The sequence below is a fragment of the Talpa europaea genome (genome assembly GCF_964194135.1).
Source record: "Talpa europaea genome assembly, chromosome: 7".
Taxonomy (NCBI): domain Eukaryota; kingdom Metazoa; phylum Chordata; class Mammalia; order Eulipotyphla; family Talpidae; genus Talpa; species Talpa europaea.
The window spans coordinates 50,978,732-51,005,797 of record NC_140074.1 but is presented as its reverse complement, the minus strand read 5'-3'; the positions used below and the strand labels follow the sequence as shown (position 1 = coordinate 51,005,797).

The 27,066-nt window shown below is 46.8% G+C and overlaps 1 protein-coding gene across 1 annotated transcript; it reads left to right on the top strand.

Annotated features, from left to right (window-relative positions):
* Nucleotides 1-794: 794 nt before the first annotated feature.
* GOLM1 (golgi membrane protein 1) lies at nucleotides 795-27,066 on the top strand (the record flags this gene model as incomplete). Its single annotated transcript, XM_084236606.1, has 9 exons — nucleotides 795-923; nucleotides 3,890-4,069; nucleotides 11,627-11,681; nucleotides 14,277-14,379; nucleotides 21,094-21,217; nucleotides 23,563-23,722; nucleotides 24,279-24,548; nucleotides 25,774-25,884; nucleotides 27,035-27,066. 9 exons carry the CDS (start codon nucleotides 795-797, stop codon nucleotides 27,064-27,066), a joined length of 1,164 nt encoding a protein of 387 aa, XP_084092732.1.

The following is a 27,066-nucleotide window of genomic DNA, read 5'->3' as shown; positions in this document are numbered from 1 at the left end:
TCTCTGGGGAGGCTGGTTATTACATACTTCATCCTCCTTCTGATAAGACTCTGTTTTATCATCTCAGTAGCCATTTGGAAAAGTCAACTTTACTTCTCTGGGGTCGCCAGTGCTGGACACCAGGTAGGCCTGGTTTTGAGCTGAGCATGTGAACACAACGGCTAGAGCCTTTCCCTGAGGGAGCTCGTGCCTTCGGGCCCGGAGGCACAGAGCTGCAGCCCCAGGTCCGGTTCTGGCTGCGGGAGGCTGGGGCTCTGTCAGGCCCTGTGCCAACAGTCCGGCTGCCGGGGCCACCCCACGGGCTGCGCTCCTGCTTTGCTCAAGAAGCGCTTTCTTTAATTGGGTGTGTGAGCAATTCTGTCAACGAGGAAAAAAAATCCCTTCCTTGTTAGGGATCAAATCAAAAAAGTCTTTTTGGAGTATAATGAGACATGGGTTCTTTCCAGTGTGACGTGGAAGCAAACTCTTTGCCATAGCTGTTTGCAGGGATGATAAAATCTCCAGCTACGCTGGACAGGTAGGTACTCTATTCCCATTCCACAGGCAAGGAAGCCGGGGAGAAATGGTGACTCGCCAAAGGTCTTGAGCCAGTAGTGAAAGGTTTGCGAGGGGGCTGTCGAGGCGGGTATCGGGCTGGGGACAGGCTCTGCCTGTCCTCCATGCCTTTCAAGGACAGAGTGGCCCATCTTAGAGCCAGACACCTTCCCCCTTGGTGGAGACAATGGGGCATGGTAATGCTCGGGGTGAAGCTTGTTGATTTTCTTTTTGGTAGATTCTCCCGCTGAGTCTGTGAGATGATGGGATTGGGCAGCGGGCGTCGCAGCATGAAGTCGCCGCCCCTGGTGCTGGCTGCCCTGGTGGCCTGCATCATCGTCTTGGGCTTCAACTACTGGATCGCCAGCTCCCGCAGCGTGGACCTCCAGGTGCTTATTTTATTTTAGTGTCGGGGTATTTAAAGTCACTGGGTGGGGGGCTAAGGGGGTTGTATTCATCCCCACTAAAGTGTGCTTCTCTGAGGTGGGCAGGTACCTATCACCCACTCAGCCCACAGCCCTGCTGTTGGGTGGGAGGGGACCCCTTCGGGACTTCTGAGGGTTGCTGCCCAACATCCCTTTCTGCTTTTCCTATGAGTTAACAATTTTCGGTGGAGTCCTTTGGGCTGGTTCTGAGAAGACAGCTTGCTTAGAAGTATACCAGCCACAGGGCCTCCCTGATGGCGCAGCGGTTGAGCGCTGGGTTGCGAAGCTGCCCGTGGCCTCTGCGGCGCCGGTTCAATCCCCGGTTGCTCACCGGCCTCCTGAAGAGGGTCCCACATAGCGCACAGACCTCTCCTGCCTCCCGCTGCTCCCCTCAGCAGTGTGTTTCGGTCCTTCTGCCTGCTCTGCTCCCTGCTCTGGCTCTGGTGAATTCTCTCACCCTCCCACGCTTCTGACTATACCCAGTGCTTGTATAAACAAAACAAACAAGCAAACAAACAAATAAATAAATAAAAAACATGCCTCTATAAAAAAAAATTTAAAAAAAAAAAAAAAGAAGTATACCAGCCACAGCCCAGTCCTGCCCTCCAAACCACACTACATCCCAGGGTGGTAGTAGAAATGTATTTGGATGGGAGTGAGCAAGGTGTTTTCAGGGGTATCCATCATCACTTAATGATAAATACTAAGCAAGCTTTCCCCTCATGGCCCAGGCACAGTGCTAAGCAATGAGAGAAGCTCTTGGGCCAAACCAAGGCCCCTCTGCTCTCTCTTCTGCACTAGGCCTCTGACTTAGTCCTCTGACTTAGTCCTTCAGCCTGCCTAGCCCAGGCTTTGTAAAGAATCCTCCTGGGCCTCCCCGGTGGTGCAGCAGGTTGAGCGCAGCGCTGTGAAGCTGTCCGCAGCCTCTGCAGCGCCTGATTTGAAACCCACATGGCACGCAGACCTCTCCTGTCTCGCCCGCTGCTCCCCTCAGCAGTGTCTTTGGTCCGTCTGCCTGCTCTGCTCCCCGCTCCGGCTCTGGTGAGTTCTCTCACCCTCCCGTGCCCCTGACTGTACCCCAGTGCTTGTACAAATAAATAAATCTTTAAAGAAAAAAGAGTCCTCCTAAGTCACCCCTGTATCCTTGCTAGCCCACCAAGAGCCTCACCTGCATCCTGGATCGACCTCAGCAAGAATCCCTCTACTCCTCTTAGTACTCTTCCTTCTACCGCCCCCTTCCTCTGCTCCGTGACTCTAGACTTCACCTGTCTTTGCCATGTTCAGAGTGGAGGGAACCTTCTCTTTCTGCTGCTGTGGTATCCGTGACCTCTACTGCAGTCGTTTTCAATCAAGTGTTCCTTGTTCTGACAGTGTCAGAATGCATCTCCCCTACCCATACCGTACATGCACCATCTTCTTTTGTACACAAGCCCTACAGGGTTGGGGCTTCCCCCTCATTTCACAGGTGGGCAAACTGTGTCACAGAGCGGTTAGGTCCGGGGAAGCCTGGATGGCACTGTTCTTTCCTTTCCCCGCCTTCCCTTCCTCCTTTCCCCAGCCCTCTCCCCCTTCCATCCCATGTCCTTGCCTCCCTGTCTCCCTCTTCTTTTTTCTTTTTCTTTCTCCTACTGTCTGAGCGGTGTTACTGTAACAGAGCATGTCAGATAGCAAAATTTATTCACAATATCCTCATGCTGCCACATCAACTGCTTTTCTCCATTTTCTTTTCTCGTTCCTCCTTACATAACTATCATTGTCACTAAAACGGAGATGCTCTTGTGTCACAGCAGAGATACTTTTGTGCTCTGCTCTTTTTTCCTTGAACATTGTATCACATGTTTTGATTCTTCATCCTTTTGTTTTCACCACTCCAAAAAAAAAAAAAGAGACACCGGGCCTCCCCTGGTGGCGCAGCGGTTGAGCACTGGGCTGCAAAGCTGCCCGCAGCCTCTGCAGTGCCCCTTCCATCCCCGGCCGCTGGGCGAGGGTCCCACAAGGGCCGCAGACCTCTCCTGCCGCCCGCTGCTCCCCTCAGCAGTGTACTTCATCACTCTGCCTGCTCTGCTCCCCGCTCTGGCTCTGGTGAATTCTCTCACCCTCCCGCGCTTCTGACTGTACCCAGTGCTTGTATAAATAAATAAATCTTTTAAAAAAAAAAAAAAACAGTGAAATGAAAAAAAGAGAGAGACATCCTGGGCCTTCTGGATTCCCTGTTGGATGCCCAGGCTCATAACCTCCTGGCCTAGATGTTGACTTCCATGAAGCTCCCTTTAGATGTGGGCGGCGTGCCCCCTGAGAGTGTGTCTCTAGCTGTCTCCGTGACAGCCCACATCCCTCTGATGGCAGAGCTTGGACTGTTAGTCACGGAGCTCCATCCAGTGGACCGCCCTTGTCTCAGGCCTCCTTCTGCCGGGTTTCAGTTCCTTTGTGTAAACGTCTTCCTGACCTCCGGGTTGGTATGGACTTCGTGTCCGGGGTTGGAATACTAAATCATTTCTCCAACTCAGTTTCTTATTTTGGAAATTCTGATAAGTAGTTGTCAAGTGTCCTGTGAGTGAAGAGAAGGAACTAAATATTTGAGCACCAGCTCACACAGGGGAATGTGTGAGACACTCTGTGTGCTTACCTCATTGATACTTCACAGAATCACTGGGAGGGACGCGGTGGTGTTTCAGTTTTGTTGGAGAGACACAAGCTCAGAGAAGTGAATTCTCTTCTTCCATCACCATTTCTTCCATCACCATTTCTCTAGAAAAACCTGTTGAGACTGATACACAATTGACTTAAAGATTGACCCAGGGGAACATGCTGGGTGTGCGAGGCTTGATGCAGCTGTGGACACTGGTGCTGATTTTGCCAGAGGGCCTGCCCTGGCAGTCTGCTCTCTGGAGATGACTGGGATTTGCCCTTACTATGTGGTATCCTTGTAGACACGAATCATGGAGCTGGAAGGCAGGGTCCGCAGAGCAGCTGCAGAGAGGGGTGCCGTGGAGCTGAAGAAGAATGAGTTCCAGGGCGAACTGGAAAAGCAACGAGAGCAGCTTGACAAGATCCAGTCCAGCCACAACTTTCAGATGGAGAGCGTCAACAAGTTATACCAGGACGAAAAGGCAAGGCTTGCTTTGTTTGCCTCAGAATTCTGTGCTGAGTAGCAGTTAACCTGCTGTCACATTCTTACGGTGGGAGGATAAGCAGCTGTGTGTATGTGTATGCAGGGAGATGGAATTCTGTCTGCCCATCAGCCCCTGGGTGGGCTTGTTGTTAAATATTTCACAATGGTGATAGATGGGAGAAAAGCAAAAGAACTATCTTAGCATCAGAGTCATCCTATTGGCTTTTTTTTTTTTTCTTACTTTCTACACACACATATTAAATAGCTGCTCTATGCCATACCCGGGCTGGATGCTTCTCTCTCAAACAGCAATCACATTTGAGCCCTTGAATATCTCACAAGTGAGAGGAGATGTAACCTCTGGAGAAACATTAACAAAGAAAGTAGAGAGCTCATGAGTGCTGGTTTTCAAGTCAAAAAAATCAGATCCTGCAGAGATTAGAGAGGAACTTTCTGTGAATGAACTATATCTAAGCTTTGTATGACTTGCTTTTTCTGACTTCCTTAGGAATGTGTGACTGTACGTCCAATTTATTAAATTGTGTGACAGTGTGAGTTACAGTGGGCCTCTTTATCCATGGTTTCACCTTTCCCTGGCTTGCGTTACCCCCAGTCAACCTGGTTTGAAAATATTATGTATGATAAGATACTGTGAGAGCAAGAGAAAGACCACATTCACTGTACTTTACTACAGTATATAATTCGCTACTTTGTAGCTGTTGTTGCTGTGCCTAATTTTTTGACTTCATCATAGGTCTAGATGTATAGGGAAAAAGATGGAAAGTATAGGGTTGAGTACTCCGCAGTACAGGCATGCACAGGACCCTGGAGCATGTGCCTTGAGGATAATGGGGGCAACTCTACTAAAGTTTCTCTTCTCCGGTGCACAAACCATTAATTACCAAGAACAGTTCAGCTCCCACTTGCACATACACCTCTCAGTGAAATGCTGACTGACTGGGAGCGGCCTGTGTGTTGAGATCCGTAGTCTCTGGGGTTAACTTGGTTTTAGTATCGAGAAAACTTTACCAATGAGCCCTGTACCAGATAATAAATGCTTTCTTATGTAGGGCCTCAGACTTTTTAAAGATAAAACTCATAAAATCTGAGGGGTGGGGTGGGGGTGTGGTGTGGGGTGTGTGTGTGTGCACACGCACGTGTTGGAGAATGCCTTCCCATAATCACAAATCTGTCTTCTCTGGGAGTTATTCTGATTTTAAAGCTGTTACAGTAACGTGCTTCCCTATTTGTCTTCGCTTTTCTTATATGCAGGTGACACTCTTTGAAATACCCTTTAACTGAAGAGAATATGGCTTTTCTCATAGTGGATACATGCAACCCCTTAAAGCACATTTTGGGGGAGGAAGTAGTCTTTATTCTCAAGGAATAGATTTTCAGAAATTCCTTCTGGGCCTTGCAGGCTGTGTAGAGAACACCTGCCCGCAGGTAAGGAGGGACTGAAGAGCCTGGGGGGGGCTGCAGGCGCCTCAGTGACCAGCAGGCCTGGCTTCCCACCTGGCGGAGGGGCTCCGGCTGGCCAGGGCAAGATGGGAAGGACCACTTGTGCCTCTTCAGGGCCTGGTTATGGTGGGTCCAGCCAGAGCACCACTGCCCGTCCGTAGGGAGTGAGGAAAATAAGGTTGTTTGTGAGTGTCTGCTGCTTTTTACCCTTCTTAGAAAAAATTCTTTTCTGCAGTTTCTGACCTGTTTTTTTAATTTATTTTTGCAATGCTAGTGAAAGAAGAGAGCATAGGGGTAGTGTGTCCATGGTGGGATTTGGAGGCTGCCTTTAGGCGTCCTTTTTCTTAACTCCAGCAGTTTACCAAATGCTTATGAAATTCTACTGGCCAAAAATGTCCAAACTTCTGGACTAATATCTACACACTCTTCCAAGCTTCTGATTATTATTATTTTACAGATGGAGGAACTCTAAGGTTCAGAGGGAGTAAGTAACTGGCATCAACTTTGTAATTGTAATTTTAATAATTCCTCTGTGAACATTTTTGTGGACAAGTTTTTGAGTGGACACGTTTCCAGCTCTTGGGTGTAACCTACAGTGGAATTACGGCTCATATGAGAACTAACTTTTTGAGGAGCCACCATACCTTTCCACGGAGGTTACACCATTTTACATTTTCATCACCTGGGTGTGCAGGTTCTTGTTTCTCCACATCCTCACCCGTACTTACTTGCCTGTGGCCGCTGTGTGGTGTGTAAAGTGTGGTGTATTCTTATTTTGATTTGCACTTCTGTAGTGACTAGTGATGCTGAGCATATTTCATGGGTTTATTAGCCTTTGTGTATCTTCTTTGGAAAAAAAGTCCTTTTCCCAACTCGTTTTCTTTTATTTAACATGATTGGCATTCTATTTCTTTTGGATAGCACTGATCTGAAATTGGTAAGGGGGAAAATAAGACTCTAGTGCATAATTCACATTCTTCCCAGGCCACTAACTTTTTCATTTTTGGTTTTTCTTCTGAGGCACTAATAGGAATGTCATTACAAAAATGTTATCCAGGGCCCTGATTGCCAGGGCACTCCATGGGGGAGGTCCTCTTTAAGTAAGGCTTAAAAAGCTAAGGTGGACCCCTTAACCTTCAAGACATGTTGACTATTTTCATGAACTAAACAACGATAGCAGTAAAAATTCCTTCTTGTTTTTATGAATGTAACCGTTACACTTTCAGTGAACTTATCAAAAGCATTTTTAAAAATGTGGTTATTAACATTTTATTAGCTTTCAGAAAGTGATTATTTATTATTGATTTATTGCTTTGAAAATTTACTATGTTATTTTTTTGTAGGAATCTAAGGCAGAAATCATTTGATCAGTTTCTTTTTTTTTTTTTTTTAAATAAATTTTATTGTTATATTCCCCATACAATTGCAGCCCCCCCATTCTGACCCCAATCCCTCCCCTCCCGCCCCCGCCCCCCTAAAAGTGTCTCTGGTTCATAGTTTTTTGTTGATTTTGATTTTCGCTTTCTTATAGTTATTCATTTTCCTGGTCCCTTATTTAAGTTTTCTAGATTCCTGCTATGAGTGAGACCATCCGGTATTTTTCTTTTTCTTTTTGGCTTATTTCGCTGAGCATGATCCCTTCCAGCGCCATCCATGTTGCTGCAAATTGCATGTGTTTATCTTTTTTGAATGCTGAGTAATATTCCATGGTATATATGTACCACATCTTCTTGATCCAGTCATCTATTTTTGGGCATTTGGGTTGTTTCCAAAGCTTAGCTATTGTAAACAGTGCTGCTATAAACATAGGGGTGCAGGTGTTCTTTGGAATTGATGTTTCTGTGTCCTTTGGGTAAATACCTAGGAGTGGAATTGCTGGATCATATGGAAGCTCTATGTTTAGTAGGTCCAGAAATCTCCACACAGCTTTCCACAGTGGTTGGACCAGTTTGAAAATATGGAACGCTTCACGAATTTGCGTGTCATCCTTGCGCAGGGGCCATGCTAATCTTCTCTGTATCGTTCCAATTTTAGTATATGTGCTGCCGAAGCGAGCACTGATCAGTTTCTTTTTTTAAAAAAAAAAGATTTACTTATTTATGCATACAAGAGCTGGAGGACAGGTCACAGGTGCAGGCAGGGGGTGAGAGGATTCACCAGAGACAGAGTGGGGAACAGAACAGGCAGATCGACTGAAATACACTGCTGAGGGGAGCAGTGGGCGAGGCAGGAGAGGTCTGCTGCACCATGTGGGTAGCTCCCTGGCTGCAGATCAAACTCGTGCTGCAGTGGCTTCGGGACAGCTTCATAGTGCTGATGCTTAGCCTCTTGAGTCACCAGGGAGGCCCCTGATCAGTTTCCTGGAATAGAATGGTAATAATAAATGTGTATTTAAATATTTAACATACATATTTATTTACGTGATTTGTCCTAAGGTGGTGTTTAGTTTCCAGTCAAATTCCGGTGAATTTATTGCTTCCTTGTCTACTACTGAGTGTTCCCAGGGTATAGTACACTGATACCAGTAAGTGCAATACCTCCAGCACCAGGAAGTACAGCATCCCAAAGTCACTCTGTATCAAACTGTGAGGAATAACCACCATTTTTAGAGCAGAATAGATAATTCATTTAAAAATAACTCTGTAATGAAGATTTTTTTAATATTGATCCCCCAAACAACAGCATTTTCATGACCATCCTGAGTATGATTCAACAAGAATTTCAATTAATGTAAAAGATCTTGAAAGCATTTTAGGAAACTTTTCCCATTTTCTTAAAGATTTCTTAAATGTTTTTCCATTCATTAGTAAGTAAGTGGGGGAAGATAAATTTTTTTCCTTTGGAAAAATAGTCACATAGCAGACAGAAACCTCTCCGGGTGTTTCACGTTGCAGCTGTCCTTAAACTCTCATGTTGTTGCAAACTCTAACATGGACTTTTTGAGTGGGGGCCAGAGGAGTGATAGAGATGCCTGCATGACAAGTCATATAGTCATATAGTCAGGATTTATATCGCAGTGATTTGCCTAGGAAATGGACGAGTCTTCCAGATAATCAGTGTATAATCATGTCGGTGTTCCTTTTCCTGTTCTGTTTGGTTTCATTGCTGATGTTGAGAGGGATGGTGGTTCTGAGACCTCTGCAAGGTGGAAGCTCCACTGTTGAGTTCTGCGGTGTCGCCGAGTTCACATCGCTGTGCGGCGTGAACTTTCCCTCTTGCAGCTCTGAGACTCTCTGCCTCTTGGACCCTCGTTCTCCTTCTCCCTGCCAGCTCTTGGCAACCTGCTTGCTGGCTTTTTTTTTTTTTTTTAAAAGATTTATTTATTTATGCATACAAGAATTGGGGTGTAGGCCAGGGTAAAGGGATGAGAGGATTCACCAGAGACAGAGTGGGGAACAGAACATGCAGACTGACTGAAATACACTGCTGAGGGGAGCAGCGGGCGAGTCAGGCGAGGTCTGCTGCGCCATGTGGGTGGCTCCCTGGCCGGGGATCGAACTCGTGCTGCAGTGGCTGTGGACAGCTTCATAGGTTGCGTCTTAATCCCTTGCGCCACCAGGGAGGCCCGCTTCTCACTCTTGACTGTTGTGAATAGTGCTGCTGTGAACAAGGGGGTGCAGGTATCTCTTCAAGCTCTTGCTTTGAGGGATTTGGGGATATATACCCGGGAGTGTGAGTGTTGGATCACAGGTAACCGTTGTCTTTTTAATTGAGTGTGTGCAGGCGGGAGCTGCAGGCTGTGGAAACCTGATTCCCCATCATGGGAGTCCTCCTGTCACTTGCACTCTTTTCTCTCCTTCCACAGTGGAGCATATTTATAGGCGTCCTCTTGATCATCTCTCCCTGAGAGAGTAATTGTCTAGATGATAGAATGACTTGTGCCAGGAAATGTTCCATGTCTTTGGACCTCCCAGATTCGTTTGGCCAATTCAGAAGGTGCACACCTCATGCCAGAAGGCTACGTCCGGGCCAAGAAAAGAGGGAGGTGGGGCTGAGAGGACCAGCAAGGGACAGGATGGGGTGTCACCGCCCACCACTGCCGGGGTGGCATCGGGAGGTGTCTCAACATCACAGGCAACATGTCAGGTAGTCGGGTATTTTACAAGCGATTGCAGCTCCACAGTCAGATACTTGCACATTGTGGCCCAGTACACAACTCTCTGTATTTGGTCACAAAACCACCTTTGTGTGGAGCACTTTGATGTTTAGCACCCCAGTCCCGTTTTTCGGAATTTTGTTAGCTTTTAGCACCGATGCCGTCCACTACATTTCCAGGGTCCCCCCCACCCCAATTTTATATATATTTTACATTGTTCTTCCTTTATGTACAGTGCGTGCGCTCTCTCTTCAGGGATCTCCAGGTTTTGATCCCGATTTGGCAAGTGGTGAGGAAGAGCTGGCCGTCGGCAGCAGGCCTGCTGGGCTCCTTCTTTGGCTTTGCTTGTTATTTAGAGAGCCTGTTAAGGGCTCTGAGCTTCAATTTACCTAAAGTGGGTCAGAGCATTTCCCTCCCCATGTGGCAGGTGTGACGATGAATGAGCTCGTGGAGGTGGTGCTCAGAAAGGCCCCTGGATAGGTGGTCGCTGTGGCCCGTTGCTCCTTGTACAGGACGCCACACTCACTCTTCTCATGTTTCACCTCTCTTCATTGTTGAGTCCTGTATTGCATCTACTTTCCTTTTTTATTTATTTTTTTAAGATTTATTTTTATTATTTATTTTTTATTTTTATACAAGAGCTGGGGTACAGGCCAGAGTGTGGGAGGTTGAGAGGATTCACCAGAGACAGAGCAGGGAGCAGAACAGGCAGATGAAAGAAATACGCTGCTGAGGGGAGCAGCAGGCGAGACAGGAGAGGTCTGCCTCACCGTGTGGGTTTCTCGCCAGCCGGCAGGGATCGAGCCCGCACTACAGAAGCTGTGGACAGCTCCACAGCACAGCGCTCAACCCGCTGCGCCACCGGGGATGCCCTCTTCCTTCCTTTTTTTTTTTTTTTAAGATTTATTTATTTATTTATACAAGCACTGAGTACAGTCAGAAGCGCAGGAGGGTGAGAGAATTCACCAGAGCCAGAGCGGGGAGCAGAGCAGGCAGAAGGACCGAAGTACACTGCTGAGGGGAGCAGCGGGCAGCAGGAGAGGTCTGCGCGCCATGTGGGACCCTCCTCCGGTGGCCGGGGAGCAGCCGGGGATCGAACCGGCGCTGCAGAGGCTGTGGGCAGCTTCGCAACCCCGCGCTCAACCACTGCGCCACCGGGGAGGCCCTTCCTTCCTTTTTTTAAAGCTTTATTTATGCATACAAGAGCTGGGGTGCAGGCCAGAGGTGGAGGGGTCAGAGGATTCGCCAGAGACAGAGCAGGGAGCAGAACAGGCAGATCGACAGAAATACACTGCTGAGGGGAGCAGCGGGTGAGACAGGAGAGGTCTGCTGCGCCATGTGGGTTGCTCCCTGGCTGGGGATCAAACTCGTGCTGAGTGGCTATGGATTGCTAATAGTGCTGAAGCTTAACCCCTTGCACCAGCAGGGAGGCCCACTTCTTCCTTCCTTGATCGTTGGCTTTCTGAACTGTGTGTGTGAACCCTGCTGCCCCCAGCTTATAGGATCAATTGACAGAAGAAAGGAGGCTGGCAGCTAAGTGCAGCCGAGACTTCCCTGGGAGACTGGTCACTGAAGTACCTTCTCTTTTTGCTGTCAGCAGCCTGGAGTTCGGTTTACCTTGTGATTGAAGATGCGGCCGTAGCAGGGTTTCCCAGAGAGAGTGCTGATTGCCATTTCAGCCCTGGCTGCTGTCTGAGTGGGAAGTCAGGCCTGGCAGGGCCTTTCCTGGAGGAAGATTAGCTCGTGCAACTGAAATAGAGCCAGAGGATCTATTTACTCCTTCCTCGGGTTACAGGCTGGTGTTTGGGCAGCCAATCTCTAACATGCATGTTCCCGGCAGGCAGTGCATAGCCGACTCAGGGCCGCGGGCCAGGTCCTCCCACAGCTGCTGGGGCGCCGGAGGGCCTGCGCTCTTCCACGCCAACAGGTCCGTCTTAGCAAGGCTCTTCTCAGTTGCTAGGTTGCAGGTGTTTCATTTTGTGTTTCTTTTCCTTGCAGGCGGCTTTAGTGAATAATATCACTGCCAGTGAGAGGCTCAGCAGAACCCTGCAAGGTGAGTTCTGCTTCCTCCTTTACTTGGGATGTTGGCCCTTTCCAGAAAAATCTACCTCTCCTCTGGCTGTCTCTGCGGTTTCTTATTCTAATTGAGTAATGGGGAATATCGTGAGTAATAGTCTTCGTTTTTATTCTCTTTGCCTGAAAGAGCTTTCCCTTTAAAAATACTACTGCATCCATGACTTTGGACTCATTTTTTAATATATCAAGAAATATGTGATTTCATCATTTTACCTGGAATTTAGATTTTCTTTATGAAACTTATAAAAATGATCCAGCTTAGTTTAATTCCATTCCTTTGCTACTCTAATTCAGTTTGGGTTTGTTTGCTCCCCACCATTCTACAGCAGCAGTGGAATTAAGGGGGTGAACCTCTCTGTGGGGTATGCGCCCCTTCTGCCGGGCCTCGAGGATCAACAGGGTCCAGTATGATCGTAGAATGTGATGGGAGCAGCGGGTCCTGCGATTCCTGACCTGACTGTTGTCTCGACTTTGCCCGCAAGTTAGGAGACTCCCCTAAGCCCAAGCCTGTTTCTGCCTGCAAGGGAGGACGGTCAGCCTCGGAGCCTCACTGTCCAGAATGGTGTCCTCGAGCCCTGCGTGGCCAGTGAACATTTACTGTAGCTAGTGGGACAGAAGAACTGTAGTTTTAGTTAATCTTCAGTAATTTAAAAAGGGGATATAGGTGCTGCCTTTCCCATACTTAGTATATTTTCTGAACAGCTTTAATCAGGCACATTGTAAAGTGACAAATGCTGACATTGGTGTATACTTCCAAGAAACCAGCACCAAAATCAAGATAGTGAACATATCTGTCACCCCCAGAAATTTCTCTGTGCCCCTTGGTAAGCCTTCCCGGGCAGCCTCTGATCTGCTTTCTGTCCCTGTAGATTAGTTTGCATTTTTTATTTTTCCGCATACTTGGGATCAGGTAGTACATAGCTTTTTTTTGGTCTGACTTCTTTCATTGACATCATGAATTTGAAGTTCATCCACGTTGTGGTAGATGTCAACAGTTCATTTTTCTTTTTATTGCTGAGTAGTATTCCTTCACCACATACTTGGTTTGATTATGGAATCTGTGTCTTTTTATTTTATTATTTTTAAAGATTTATTTTATTCATTTATGCATACAAGAACTGTATGTGCAGGGTGCGGGGGGGGTGCGGGGGGGTGAGAGGATTCATCAGAGACAGAGTGGGGAGCAGAACAGGCAGATGTATAGAAATACACTGCTGAGGGGAGCAGTGGGCGAGGCAGGAGAGGTCTGCTGCGCCATGTGGGTCAGCTCCCTGGCTGGGGATTGAACTCATGTTGCAGTGGCTGGCGAAAGCTTAATAGCACTCTATCTTTAGCCCCTGCACCACCAGGGAGGCCCAAATCTGTGTCTTTTTAAAAGCTAGGTTTTGTTGCACTTGATCGAATCCATGAACTATTTGACTCAGGATTCTATTGCTAATATTGACACAAAAGAAGATTTTTGTAGTCATAGATCATTGCATTGCCTTACTTTGTATTGTGAAGTACTGGTATGCAATGGGCAAAATATTTGCTTTTCTCTTATTTTGGAAGACTTTGGTAGTGGCTTAACCAACAACCATTTATCCTTCTTTGCTAATAAAACCACTGTATACCCTTTATAGCATATAGTTCTATACATTTTGACAAGTGCAGAGGCCCCTAGATCACCAGTTAGAGGTGGCACAGGCCTATCATCCAGGAACTCCACCCCCACAGCCAGTCCTGTGTAGTCCTGGCCCCTGCCCCACCTTGGCCTCAGGCCTCTTCATCCTGCAGTCTGGTCTTGCAAGTGCTTTTTAGATCCATCCTTGCTGCTACATCAGCAGCTCCTTGACTCCTTCACTTCTGTCCCATTTTACCTTCCCCTCAGAGAGCTTTGTGGGTCAAGTGTTGTTGAGACAGACCTTGGGGATGTGGCGGCTGGCAGCTGTGCTCTGGGCTCCAGGCGCTGCTCTCTGCCCCTGCAGCGTCACCTGCGGCTGCTTTTCCTTCTGCCCCCAGCTTGGCCCTTGGTCACCAAGTTGCTTTATTCTACTGAGAGGCTTTTAGGAGCCAAGTAGTCAGGCAGGAGGGATGGGGCTGTTCCCATGGGGTCTCAGAGAATGGCTTGGCTGTGCCTAAGTGTCAGATGGGTGCTGATGGGTAGCCTGGTGGCTGAGGACAGCGGCTTTTTCTGACCAGATGTGGAAATTGGTGTTTACAGACCAGAGGATATATGGCTGCTGCGTGAGTGTGGCAACAGCTCAGGGCTTATGATGTCTAAGAAACAGGCCAGTAGAACCTCCTCCTCCATTTTGAATGGTGGAAGTCCAGAAGGAGGTTGAGAGCTGTTGGAAACATTTCTAGGGGCAGATTCCGATAGGATTGTTGGTCTTAGAGCAAATTATAGCTTTTGTGGTTGGGGTGTGGTGGCTCCTGGGAAGGGGCCATCTACTTGACTTTTACTTTCCCTTCCCTCTGTCCCTGGTGCGCCACTGCCCTGGCCGAGCCCCCGGTGGGTTTTGCTGTGTCTGCTGCTGTCCTGAGGGCCATGCTGGTGACCTGTGGCATTCATGTCCTTCTCTTGGCTCAGACCAGTTAAAAGCCCTGCAGAAGAAATACGGCAAGCTGCAGCAGGATGTCCTCCAATTTCAGAAGAACCAGACCAACCTGGAGAGGAAGTTTTCCTATGACCTGTAAGTGTGTCTGCACCATGTACACATACCGGGGGCCAACATGCTAAGCCGAGGGCCGTGGTCGGAGTCCAGCAAATGACTGTTTGCCCTTCCTGCTCCGAATCATACGGGGTCCTGTGGGAAAGGCATAGGCCCTGCTAGGAGTCACATCCTTTAGAAATAATGACTTTTAAGTGTCAGCCATGCTTCCGGAAGCCACAGAAAAGTGTCAGCCCGCAGACTCTTAATAGAAAATAAATAAGAGGGCTGTTCTCGGCAGCAGGAAGTGACTTATGCAATGTACCTTACCGCTTACTGTAACTAAAAAAGTGCAAGTGTCCTGGTTAAATCAATAACCTAAAGTCTTTAAAAGTGTGTTCTCAAATGTGACCTAAGCCAAACTCAGAGTAGGAGGCGTTTCACCAGAAGAGCAGTATGATTTATTGCTATTGCATTGTGGCATTTTGTTGTCTTGAGATCTTTTGAGTGTCTTTCTGAATTTCTGCAGTGAGAGTGGAGTGCTTTCATTTTTTCAGCTTTTCTGAGGTGTGGCTGATAAATGACTATTGCATATATTTAAGGTGTACAAGGTGGAGTTTGATCTGCCCATACATTCTGAAAGGTTGCTCCCAGTCGAGCTAACCAGGCATCCAGCACCTCCCATATTGTGTCTGATGTTGGGGGGTGGGGTAGGATGTGGTGTATGGGGGTGTGCTGTGGTGAGAACACTAAAGATCTACTGTTTTGCAACCATCCCAGGCTGCAAAGATTCACTGTCAGTTCTAGCAATTTGAAATTGAATTTGGAGCCCTTGGCATCATCATAGGTCTTAATGGTAAGCAAGGGAAACAAGCCACCAGAGAGGCAGCAGTCCTTTTGATTGGCTATAGCACTGTTTTACTACCAAACTCCTGATGGTAATAGAAATATACAGGGGTGAGAGGCAGCTTCCTTGTAGTTGATCACATCAATACGAGAGTACTCATCAAGATAATCAGGAGAGGCTTAACGATGTAACACTAATCAATCCTGTTAGTGAAGGGACACAGCATGGTGTGTGCACCTGCCAATTTCTAAAGTGTGTGAAAGGAAAAAGAATGAAGATGGATTCCTGCATATGGTATATGCCTCTCAGGAGACATTTGGGATGAAGCTGTGTCAGTATAAGGCTAGAAAAATGCATCTGTCCTAGGATTTTTAAAACCCTGACAAAGGAGAAAAAGGACGTTATCAGCCGAGCTTGATCAGCTCACCTAATCACAGCAGATCAGCACAGCAGTGCTTCTGCCCAGGGGACTTAGGAAGTTGTCTTATGCTTCAGGACAGAAAAACTGAGTCCTGTTCAGCTTTAGAAAACTGTTACTTAACCTCAGCTGTCTTGTTTTCCAGTTTAGACGTTTAAAAATAAAATACTTGGCATTCTAAGTTGCCAAGAAACAACTTACTTTCAGAGCAAATTAGTCACATACAAAACCACTGTACTTCTTAGAGTATTTTTGTGATCAGATCAGTAAACTTTTTAAAAATTAGCTAAACCCATTAGTAAGAGAATAAAAACCAATTTGAAGGGTAGAAAATTAAGTGCTATTCTGTATAACCTCCTCTCCTCCCTGGGCCCTTTTAGCTCATAAAAACAATAGAGCTCAAGCATGGCAAGTGTGGACTTCAGAGCAGCCAGCTGCCCATGGCCTCCGTCCTCTTTTGACTTTCTCTCTCTAGTCCTTGCCCAAGTTCCTCCCATTTTTTGCAGTTGGCTTTAAAATGTTTAAATCGGGCCTCCCCGGTGGCACAGAGGTTGAGTGCTGGGTTGCGAAGCTGCCTGCAGCCTCTGTTACGCCGGTTCGATCCCTGGGTGAGGGTCCCACATGGCGCGCAGACCTCTCCTGCCGCCCGCTGCTCCCCTCAGCAGTGTACTTCATCACTCTGCCTGTTCTGCTCCCTGCTCTGGCTCTGGTGAATTCTCTCACCCTCCCGTGCTCCTGACTATACCCAGTGCTTGTATAAATAAATAAATAAATCTTTAAAAAAAATAAATAAAATGTTTAAATCACTTTTGCATTTACTTACATATTATATATGGTATACGGATCTAAAATGTTTTATTTAAAATGTCTGCTTCATATTCCATACAGTAGAGATACCAAATTTAACTCACCATTTCCCTGTTCGTTGGGTATTTAGGCTACTTCTAAGTTTTGGGGCTTACAACTAGACTAACATCAGTGCATCTAACTTTCAAAAAATTATTTTGGATTCTTTCTTTCTAAAAACAATTATTTCTTTCTAAAAACAACCTAAAAAATTGTAAGTTTAGTTTACGTCACTTGCCATAAATTGTCAGAGTGCCGACTGAAAGGATTTTGTCTGTATAGGTGCCAGCAATATAGGAATAATTTCTTCACACCCATTGACTTCATGGGAATTGTGATGCCCTTCCAAATGATTGTCTTCACATGGCAGTATCTTCCTGATCACTTTAAACCAAATACAACTAGAAACAGGAAGCCCGGGACACACAAATATACGAAGGGCACGCACAGTCAATACCAAGGAGACGTCATCGGAAAACACGCGTGCAGATCCTTACTCCGCTAGGTCAGTGGTTCTCAGCAGATGGCAGTTTTGCTCCCCCAGAGACACTTGGCAATGTTTGGGGCCATTTTTGCAGTTGCAGCTCTGGGGAGAGTGTTACTGGGTGGATAGAGAGAGGGACTCTACCCAGCAGCCCATGATGCTCAAGTCAGTCCCCACCACGGTTTTCTCTGGGCCCAGGTTGAGAAAGCCTGAGCTGGGCTGGCAATCAGCAGGGCGCATTCAGACAAAAAATGCAGTGCACCCGCTTATTCCTCTTGAAAGGACTGTCACACACCCATTTCCCTTGATTGACTGACACACAACAAGCCATCAATGGCCTGATGTAGTAAATGTTGACCTAGCAGATTCTGACCCAGCTGGAAGCCAGCCAGGCCCATTGACAGAGAGGGCCGTGCCAGCTGCGCAGGAGGATCTGACAGGGGCGCAGAGTGCTCCGACCTGGCATGGCTGTGACACAGGATGCACTGTTTTTGTCCTCCGAGGTTGAGAGCGAGAGTGAAAACCCCAACATTAAAGAGTAATAGGGCAAATCAGAGCTTCATTTGCAGGTAGAAAGAAGGCTTTTATTTGGGGTCTGTAGGGAATTGTAATTTGGGGAGACACCACGAGGTAAGGCCTTGTAAGTTTACCCACATGGCTGAAAAATACTGAACTTACACAGGCAGAGCTGCCTCCTCTATGTCAGCTAGTGCAATTTTTGGAAGAGGAAAGAAAAGACGTGCAAAGGGGTGGGGTGTGTGTAGGTGCAGGTGCCAAGCGTCCTTCTTGAAGCCAAATCTGATAGTGTTTATTCATCTTTGTGGGAAGGCTTGGGGCACTCTTTCCAAACTCCCCAGTGCCAGGAGTCAGGATGCTGGTTGGCTGAGGGTGGTGGATGGGCAGACTTTCTACTCTTCTAATGGCACCTGACACCGTTTGGGATATTCTGTCAATTGTAATGCCCTGATTTCTCGGTCATATGTGCGCTGCTGCCTGCATCTGTGTCACTGGTTGTGCTCCCCAGGGATGATGGGTGTTGAAAGATGGAAAGTTAGTTGTCCATAGCTTTTTGGGGATTACAAATCCATTTTGAAAATCTGATAAAGGGTATGGGCACTTTTTAGTAAATTTACAAATGATGTATGCGTTTCACTTGTGGGACCTCTGAAGCATCCCCGCACACCTCTTAGCCACCTCTTATTCTTTCATAAGGCCTCCCTGGTCTTATCCTTTCATAGATGCAGTGCTGGGGAGAACAAGCTGACAGCAGGCCAGGCTCTCTGATGCACAAGTCAGTGTGTGTCCTCAGCCCTGCTTCTTGCCCCCATATCCGTGGCTGACGTTATTGTCATCAATATCGCATTACATGGTCTCCCCAAAGTACGTACTTAGCATTCGTGCCTCAGATGACCTGCTTGACATCTCACCGCCATGCCACGAGGCAGCAGGGTTTGCAGATATTGTGCCTGGAATGTAACAGTAACACTGACAGGTTACGGGGCAATTTCCTGTACTGAGCACATTTTGCAAGTGGCAGCCTGGCCACCAGCTGTGCAGTGACAACAGCGGCTGGTGAACGCATTGTCTACCTTTTAGCTCGTTAGTGCCTGACCATTTACTAGGTAGATGTAAGACAAAGGTAGCCCGAGGCCTTGAGAGTCTGCATGGCTTTTGTCTGGGAGTTTGAGCTCTGTTGTGAGTGTTCATTTTATTGTCTTGGAGCTGGGCTGTGCAAAGCTGGCTTTCATCTGCAAGGCTGAGACAGAGGCTCATTGGATTCGTTTTGGCACAGCTGAGTGCAGGCGAACAGAATTTCTCTTTTGTACATTCAGTGGTCAGGGATGACTTGTACCTACCCACTTGCTAATCCTGAGCTTCTAGGATACTGTTTGGTGACGGTGAATTGGGCACTTTCTGACAGCGTACAGATGTCTTTGTTTTTAAGCTACTGTGTGACATCTTTTATGTGAGGGATAAATATGCTTTTATCCTTTGGCCTGTTTTATTCAGCCAAAACTGATTCAAACTAATCTTTTTGAAAGTGCTTTTTTTTCTTTTTAATATTTTTTTTAAAAGAATTTATTTATTTATTTATACAAGCACTGGGTACAGTCAGAAGCACGGGGCGGGGGTGAGAGAATTCACCAGAGCCAGAGCGGGGAGCAGAACAGGCAGACTGACGAAATACACTGCTGAGGGGAGCAACGGGCATGGCAGGAGAGGTCTGTCACGCCATGTGGGACCCTCACTGGTGACCAGGGATTGAACCAGCTCTGCAGAGGCTGCGGGCAGCTTCGCAGCCCAGCGCTCAACCGCTGCGCCACCAGGGGAGGCCCCTGAAAGTGCTTTTCTTAACCAGGCTAGTTGAGCGCTTATTTACTCCCCTAAATTGGACTTTTGAGAAGACCATTTAGAATTGAGTCCTAAAGAACGGGACGTGGAGAAAGGAGATTAGGACTTGGCGGGAGGGGGGCTGTACTGTTGGGGAGGTCAGTGACTGTTCTGATGGGCTGCAGAATGTGGAGTTCCGTGGGCTTCCCGGACTGCAGCGGCGTGAACGCCAGCTTTTTTGTTAGGGTCAGACAGGTCCCTGACGCTAGAGCCCTTTTTTCCCCTAGTCGGTTTCTTGTCTGCTGTTCAGATTGGGTGATACCTATTGCTTATCTTCCAGCTCACCGATACTTTCCTTTGGAGCTTATTCTGGTGATCACAATTTTCAGTGCCAGAATTTCATCTGGTTCCCCTTTATGTCTTCTATTTCCTTGCTAAGGATTTCTGTCTTTGCTGAGACTATTCATTTTTTTTAAGGATGTGTTAATTGGTCATTGAAATCTCTTTCGGGTGGCTGCTTTAAAATCTTAGCTAATTTTAACTTCTCTGTCATGTAGAAGTTGTCCCTTTTCTGTTGTCCCCTTTCATGCTATTTGAGATCCTCCTGGTTCTTGGTTTGACAGATGAATTTCAATTGAAACCTCGGATGGTGAAGAGAGCCCCAAGTTTTGACATCCTCTGACACTACCCCATCCGGCAGATGGGTGCGGGAATGCCTTCCTGTCAGGTGGGGCTGAAGTGTGGGCGCTCACTCTTCACTCACCTCACTGCATCGCTCTTCAGAGCCTGATGTTCCTTCTTTCCACCGTTCAGTTTTCTTGTGTTTGTTTCCAGTATGATGCCCAGACTGCCAGTTGTGTTTGTCAGGAAGAATTAGGAGAAAATACACCTACTCCCTCTTCTCGGAAGTGGAAGTTCAATTTTAACACTCCATAGTTAGCACAAACCTCACAGGTGAAAGGGCTCAGCCCCACCAGACTGTTCCCACTTCAGACACCAGCCACAAGTTCTGGGTGTCTGCCTGGCTTGCACAGATTCTAGGCTTTCCCTCCATCCCCTCAGGCTCAATATTCTTTAGAACCACTCACAGAATTCAGTAAGGCTCTGTACTTACAATCACCTTTTTTTTTTTTTTTTTTAAGGAGGCAACTCAGGAATAATCAAATGGTAGCGACTCATTAGGCAATGCCTGGGGTGGAGGGAGGGCAGGAGCTCCTGTCCCCATGAGTTGAGCGGATCTTTCTGCTGTGCAGATCTGTTCATCAGCCAGGAGGTACATGGAATCTGATGATCTAGAGATTTTATCTGAGGTCTTATTACATAGGTCTGATTGATTGTATCATTGGTCACAGGATTGAATTCATTTCCCAGTCCCTCCCCGTTCCCTGGGGGGTGGGGGTGGTAAATCCGAATCCTCCATGTGATTGGTTCCTCTGGCCGCCTGTCCCTATCCTGAAACTGTGCAGACTCCAGCGAGTCATTATTAGCGTAAGCTCAGGTGTGGTCTGCTGGGATTCATTATGAATAACATGGGGCATTTTTGTTACTCACGAAACTCCATAGGTTTTGGGAACTCTGCCAATAATAGCAAAGATCAATAAAGTTTTTTTTCCCCCTAACCAATAAGTTCACTTGTTTTAGAAGAATGTGGCAGATTTTTAGTATGTTTCAATCACTTTGGTATTGAACACGTTGCCCTTCCTGACTGCGTCCAGGCAAAGTGCCTGAAGCTGTGTTTTGAAGTGGATTTCACAGTCATAGCAGGGGAATACTTAGTGTGTAAGCACATCCATAAATATTCATCTTTTCTTTTACTTTCTCTCCCCAAAGGAGCCAGTGCATCAATCAAATGAAAGAGGTGAAGGAACAGTGTGAAGAGCGAATAGCAGAAGTCACTAAAAAGGGATATGAAGCTTCCAGAGATCTGAGTGAAAAAAGAGACCAAAGCCAGCAGGTAGTTGCTTTTGCCCCGCTTCTGCTAAGGGTTGCCAGAAGGTATTCCTTCAGGCATTTCTCCTCCCTCCACCCCACCCCCGCCCCACCCCCCATCTGCTGTCTGATTTGCTCTAACCTCTGCCATCCAATCCAAGGGGTCTGGATTGGATGTCCCTGAGAGACAGCAGGGCATCCCTGGTCCAGGATGTTCTAAGTGTGACCAAGCACGCTGCCCCTGGTCCTATGCTCGGGGCCTTACAGGGATCACTTCACTGAAAGGTCCCAACTACCCCGAGAGTTGTTCTCCTGTTTTGAGGGCACTGCAGCCCATGCAGATGGTCAGATACTGTGGCCAGTGCCCAACTGTCAGAGCCAGAGCCTCAGGCTGCCTCCTGCGTGAAGCACATGAAAGCCTACAGGCAACTGTTGGTCCAGGCCTTCTGGGGAAATCTGTTTTTGCTTTTAAACATAGCACATACCATGCAATTTACCCATGTAATGTTTTTAATTCCATGGTTTTTAGTATATACACAAAGTTATGCTAGGTAGAATTCACTAGTGAAGCTATCTGAAGCTATGGTAGTTCTTTGGGGGCAGGTTTTGTTTTGTTTTAAATATTTTATTTTTGCATAGAACTGGCGTGTAGATCAGAGACAGAGTGGGGAACAGAACAGGCAGATCTACTGAGGGGAGCAGCGGGCGAGACAGGAGAGGTCTGCTGCGCCATATGTGGGTTAGCTCCTGGCTGGGGAAGCTAACCCTAGGCCACCGGGAAGGCCCTGGGGAAGGTTTTGAATCACTGACTCAATATCTTGCTATGAGCCTACTCAGATTTTTCACTTTGTGTGTCAGTTTTGGTTGTTTGTGTCTTTCTAGGAACACTTCATATTTCATATACAGTATCACCTTGTTGGCAAATAGTTGCTTATATTCCCTCACTTTTTAATTTGTATATGGTTGGTAGTGTTGTCCCCTTTCATTTTATTATTTCCATAATTGAAGTCTTTTTTTCTCTTAACCTGTTCGTTTTTTAATCTGCCACTGTTGATTTTACTTCTATTTCAAAGTAGTAACTTTTGTGTTCATTGATTTTTCTCCATTAATTTATTTTTAAAGATTTATTTATTCATACAAGCACTGGGTACAGTCAGAAGCACAGGAGGGTGAGAGAATTCACCAGAGCCTGAGCGGGGAGCAGAACAGGCAGACTGACGAAATACACTGCTGAGGGGAGCAGAGGGCGGCAGGAGAGGTCTGCGCGCCATGTGGGACCCTCACTGGTGGCCAGGGATGGAACTGGCACTGCAGAGGCTGCGGGCAGCTTCGTAGCCTAGCACTCAACTGCTGCGTCACAAGGGGAGGCCCCTCCTTCATTAATTTTTTAATAATTTATTTATGCATACAAGAATTAGGGTATAGGCCAGAGGTGGAGGGGGGTGGGGTGAGAGGATTCACCAGACACAGTGGGAAACAAAACAGGAAGACTGACTGAAATACACTGCTGAGGGGAGCAGCGTGAGAGTCAGGAGAGGTCTGCTGTGCCATGTGGGTAGCTCCCTGGCCGGGGATTGAAGTCGTGCTGCAGTGGCTACGGATAGCTTCATAGTGCAATATAACCCCTTGCACCACCAGAGAGGCCCCCTACTTCATTATTGCTCTAATCTTTCTTTCTTTCCTTGTTTAGGTTCAGTTCCCTCTTCTTTCTTCAGTATCTTAAGGTAGAAGATTAGGTTTTCGGATCTTTTTCTTGAGTGAGGCCTGTAAATTTCCCTCTAAGTATTGGTTTGGCTGTCTCCCATAAGTTTGCTATGTTGTGTTTTTAATTTTTCTCAAGGTTATTGTCTAATTTTTCCTTGTGATTTCTTTCAGCCAGTGGTTATTTGGGAATATGTTGTCTAATTTCTACATGTCATTGAATTTCTTTTGTAATCACAATGAAATGACATTACACATTAATAACCAAAACATAATTTTCTGTTGTTTTGAGGCACGTGGCCTGGCACGTCTGTCCTAGAGAATATTCCATGTTCATTTTGAAGAATTTGTTTTGCTTGTTGAGTCAAGCTGTCCACAGACATCTGTTAGGTCTAGTTGATTTGTAGTGTTCCAGTCTCCTTTTTCCTTGTTGACCTTCTGTCTCCTGTCAGGCCTTTATTAAAAGTACATTCTGGGAGCTCTTGACTCAGTGTTAGATTTCCTGATTTATGCCAGGGCATAGGGGACAATTGGGATACCTCATGTCACTCTTCAGGGTTTCACTATTCTCGTTTGTCAGAGGGTCATGGTGGCCCATTTTGTTGGTGGAGGTTATTGGAAGGTTTATGTCATGGAGGTCCTGCCTGGACACCTATGCTCCTGTTTCAGCTTCGAGCCCCCAGTGAACCTCAGCCCAGGCTGCAGGAGGCAGGCCTTCCACAGGCAGAGGTGCCACAAGTGAAAGGAAAGGTGCCTATCAATGGTGAGCTCCAAACACCCGCCCCAGGTTCTGAGGTGGCTTTGGATTTGAAGAGACAAAGTGAGAAAGGTAAGCAATGCTTAGCAAGATTCACGCAAATGAGAAAGAGGCAGTTCATGTCCTCCATTCTCTGCACCTGTTACCGGGGCAGAGTATACTATTTGAGTCAACCAAAGGGCTGGCATGTGAATCTCTCTCTGGACACAAGGCCTTTTTGTTCTTTCTTGTCACGTCCTTATAAACTAAGCATCTTTTCTTTGTCAGCTGTGTAAGGAAAGATACGGGCTATCAGATCAGCGGGATTGTGGGGTTAACGGGAGGCAGCTAAGTTGTAGGCATGTCACGGGACCAGTATGTGTGCAGACTGAGTGAGTTAGCCTGTTCTGGTTCCTGGGTACCTGTCTGAGCTAGAACGATCAGATAACCCCCGAAGTGCACCCTTCTCCACTTAGAGCTCGCCCGCTGTCTTCAAACAACTTTAGTCCAGGTATTTTTTTAAGCCACTTGTCTCTTCATGGGTCTGAAGATGTAATGAGGTGTAGAGTCTGGAGTCATTGGTGTGAGGTCTTGGTTTCAGTTAAGTTAAATGCAAGTGAGATCACGGGCAACTGTGTTCCAGGCACAGCGGACACCAACGAGATTCAGGTTGTTAGTGAGGAGGAAGTTCCGAGGGACAGTCTGAGGCTGCCGCAGGAGCCAGGAAAAGGGCAAGCCCTGGAAGACGACGGACTTGTGGATGAAAGGGGCATTGGAGAAGCTGGTGATGTTCGCGAGACCCCACAGGTGCCAGCTGTCCCATTGGCAAGCCAGGAAAATCAGGAGACGGAGGGCCCTGAGCGGGCCCAACTGGTCATCCGGGATGGGCAGGAGCAGCAGGACGCTGATGAGGACATGGGTGAGAGGCCCCTCTGCTGCCCACTGACACCTTCACCCCAGTCTCTTTCCAAGCCAGGAAAGGCCCCCTGAAGGTTACTGATGGTAGCACACACTTTGGTGGCTCAAGTAGGAGGGAAAAGCAGTGCATTCCCATGTGTCAGTAGTAACTTTTTTTTGCCGCATAGAAGAGAACTGTGGCGGGGGTGGTGGGGTGGTAGGCCAGCGATGCGGGGTTGAGAGGATTCACCAGACACAGTGGGGAACAGAACAGGTAGATCTACTGAAATACACTGTTGAGGGGAGCAGTGGGCAAGACAAGGAGGGGTATGCTGTGCCTTATGTGGATTAGCTCCCTGGCTGGGGATCGAACTCAGGCCATCAAGGTGACAGCGCTGAGACTTAACCCCTAGGCCACCAGGGAGGCGCAGTGTCAGTAATAAGTTTCATAAGGAGTTGAGGGACCTTTTCACATGAAAGCCTTGAGAAGCTTGGCATCAAATATACACAGGTGCCCTGAAAAGCAAGTGAGTAATGGAGTTTTAGGCATTATTTGAGCATTGTGGAGAAGCATCCCACTTTTCTCATCTGGTTGATTTTGCTCTTTTTGAGAGAAATACAGCAAAGAATGGGAAACTGACATGAGCAGAATATTCCGGTATAATTTCCATCCCTTTAAGATGTAGAAAATGTCAGTCTTTGCTGCATCAGGGGCCTTTTTGACAACGTGCTCTGTAACTGACCAAATAAGATGTTGGGGAATGCTTATTTGCGGAAGTCACCCGAGTGCATAAAAATACAATTTCACTTGTTTTTCTTTCTGAAGCATGTTTTTTACAAGTTCTGTTAAAGAACTGTATTTTGTTGCCCTCCCTCCAGAGGTCATGGCTCACCCCCTTCATGTCTATGGCGGGGAAGAAGAGTGGCTCGCCCAGTGATGCTCTGTCTTCTCACCACTCAGCGGCTGGTACAAAAGTGAACTAGCTCTGTATGGGCGGAGTCCTGCTAAGCCTGGCAGACCACCTTGTTCTGGGTGCAGCTGTAATGAGCTGACGTACAGAAAGCTCTGGGGCATCTAGGCCTGTGCTTCGTCTCTAGGTCAGGCTTTTGTGCAGGGAAATAGAACCAGAGTTGACTTTCATAGGTTTGCTTTTTAAAGAAAGATTTTACCTAACTCTGTATGAGAAATATTTTACATTAAACCCCTACAATGTTTCTTGAGTGTGTTTTGTCCTGATCTTTTATAGGGAGAAACCAGCAAAAACTGGGAGATGACGACTACAATATGGATGAAAATGAGGCAGAATCTGAAACAGACAAACAGGCAGCGCTTGCAGGGAATGATAAAAACTTAAATGGTAATAACTGTGATGAAGTCACCTTTCATTTCCCCTTTGTGATCCAGGATCCCCTGCTGTTTAATGCCATACCCCTTTACTAGCCTTTTGCTATCATTTATGACAGTATTTTCTGAAGTGTTCTGATCAGTTGTTTGCTAGAACGTCCCCTTCATTTATTGGGGGGGGGGGGGGAATGGGGGGAGGGAGAGGGGAGGGGAGTGTGGAGAAAGACACCACTAGGTGGAGCAGCAGGCAAGACAGAGGCTCTGCTGCCTCAGGATGTGAGTTAGCTCCCTAGCCGGGGTCGAACTCAGGCAGCAGTGGCTGGCATTAGGTTGCTAGCGCTGAGCCTTAACCCCCTAGGCCACAGGGGCAACCCTTATTTGTGCTTGATTTAACAGTATGTTGCTTTTCAATGAGCCTAGTGTCCTACTAAGTGATTGCCTTAAACAGTTAAGTATTAGGATCTCTCATTCTCTACACCTTGGTGTCCTAAGAATTTGACCTTGTGCAAAGATTCTAAACAAAGTGAGAAGGTAGGCAAGAGGATAATTTCTTAAAGGAGCTGGCAAAGTTTTAACATGAAGAAATACCAGTTTAAGACCTTGTTTGCTTTAGGCAAATCAGAAGCAGCATTAGCTCCAACTTTATATTAGAGACAATATTTAAGGCAGTCAATTTACAATTCACCATGTAATGTGCAATAGCTATAAATGAGAAAACTTTTTAGATTTAATGTGATGTCTTTTATGTCCTTTATATGTCAAAGTAATAGACATACATAAAGAATAAAGTAGGAATCATGGTGATACAGACCTCAGCTCCGTCAAAGAGCTTTGGAGTAGCAACTGACCAAAGCCACAGATGGCTCTTAGGAGGCAGGGTGCTTCCTGTGGAAGCTGCAGTGGCACATTAGGTTTCTGATAAGTGTATTTATGAATATACTTTCTATTGTATGATTTGTAGGACATCTTTTCACTGTTTAAGTAATTATGGGATTTTTAGATGTTTTATTTCTTGCACCTGGTTCGTGATACATGGTCTCTTGCTTGCTTAAAAATGCAATTCCACGTTAGGATTTCCTCCAATAGTTTCCACATACTTAATGTTAAATGGGATATGCCTAGGTTGATTTCTCAACATGCTTTTTTCTTTTTTCCCTTTTTAGTTCTTAATGCTGAAAATCAGAAAGAAACATGA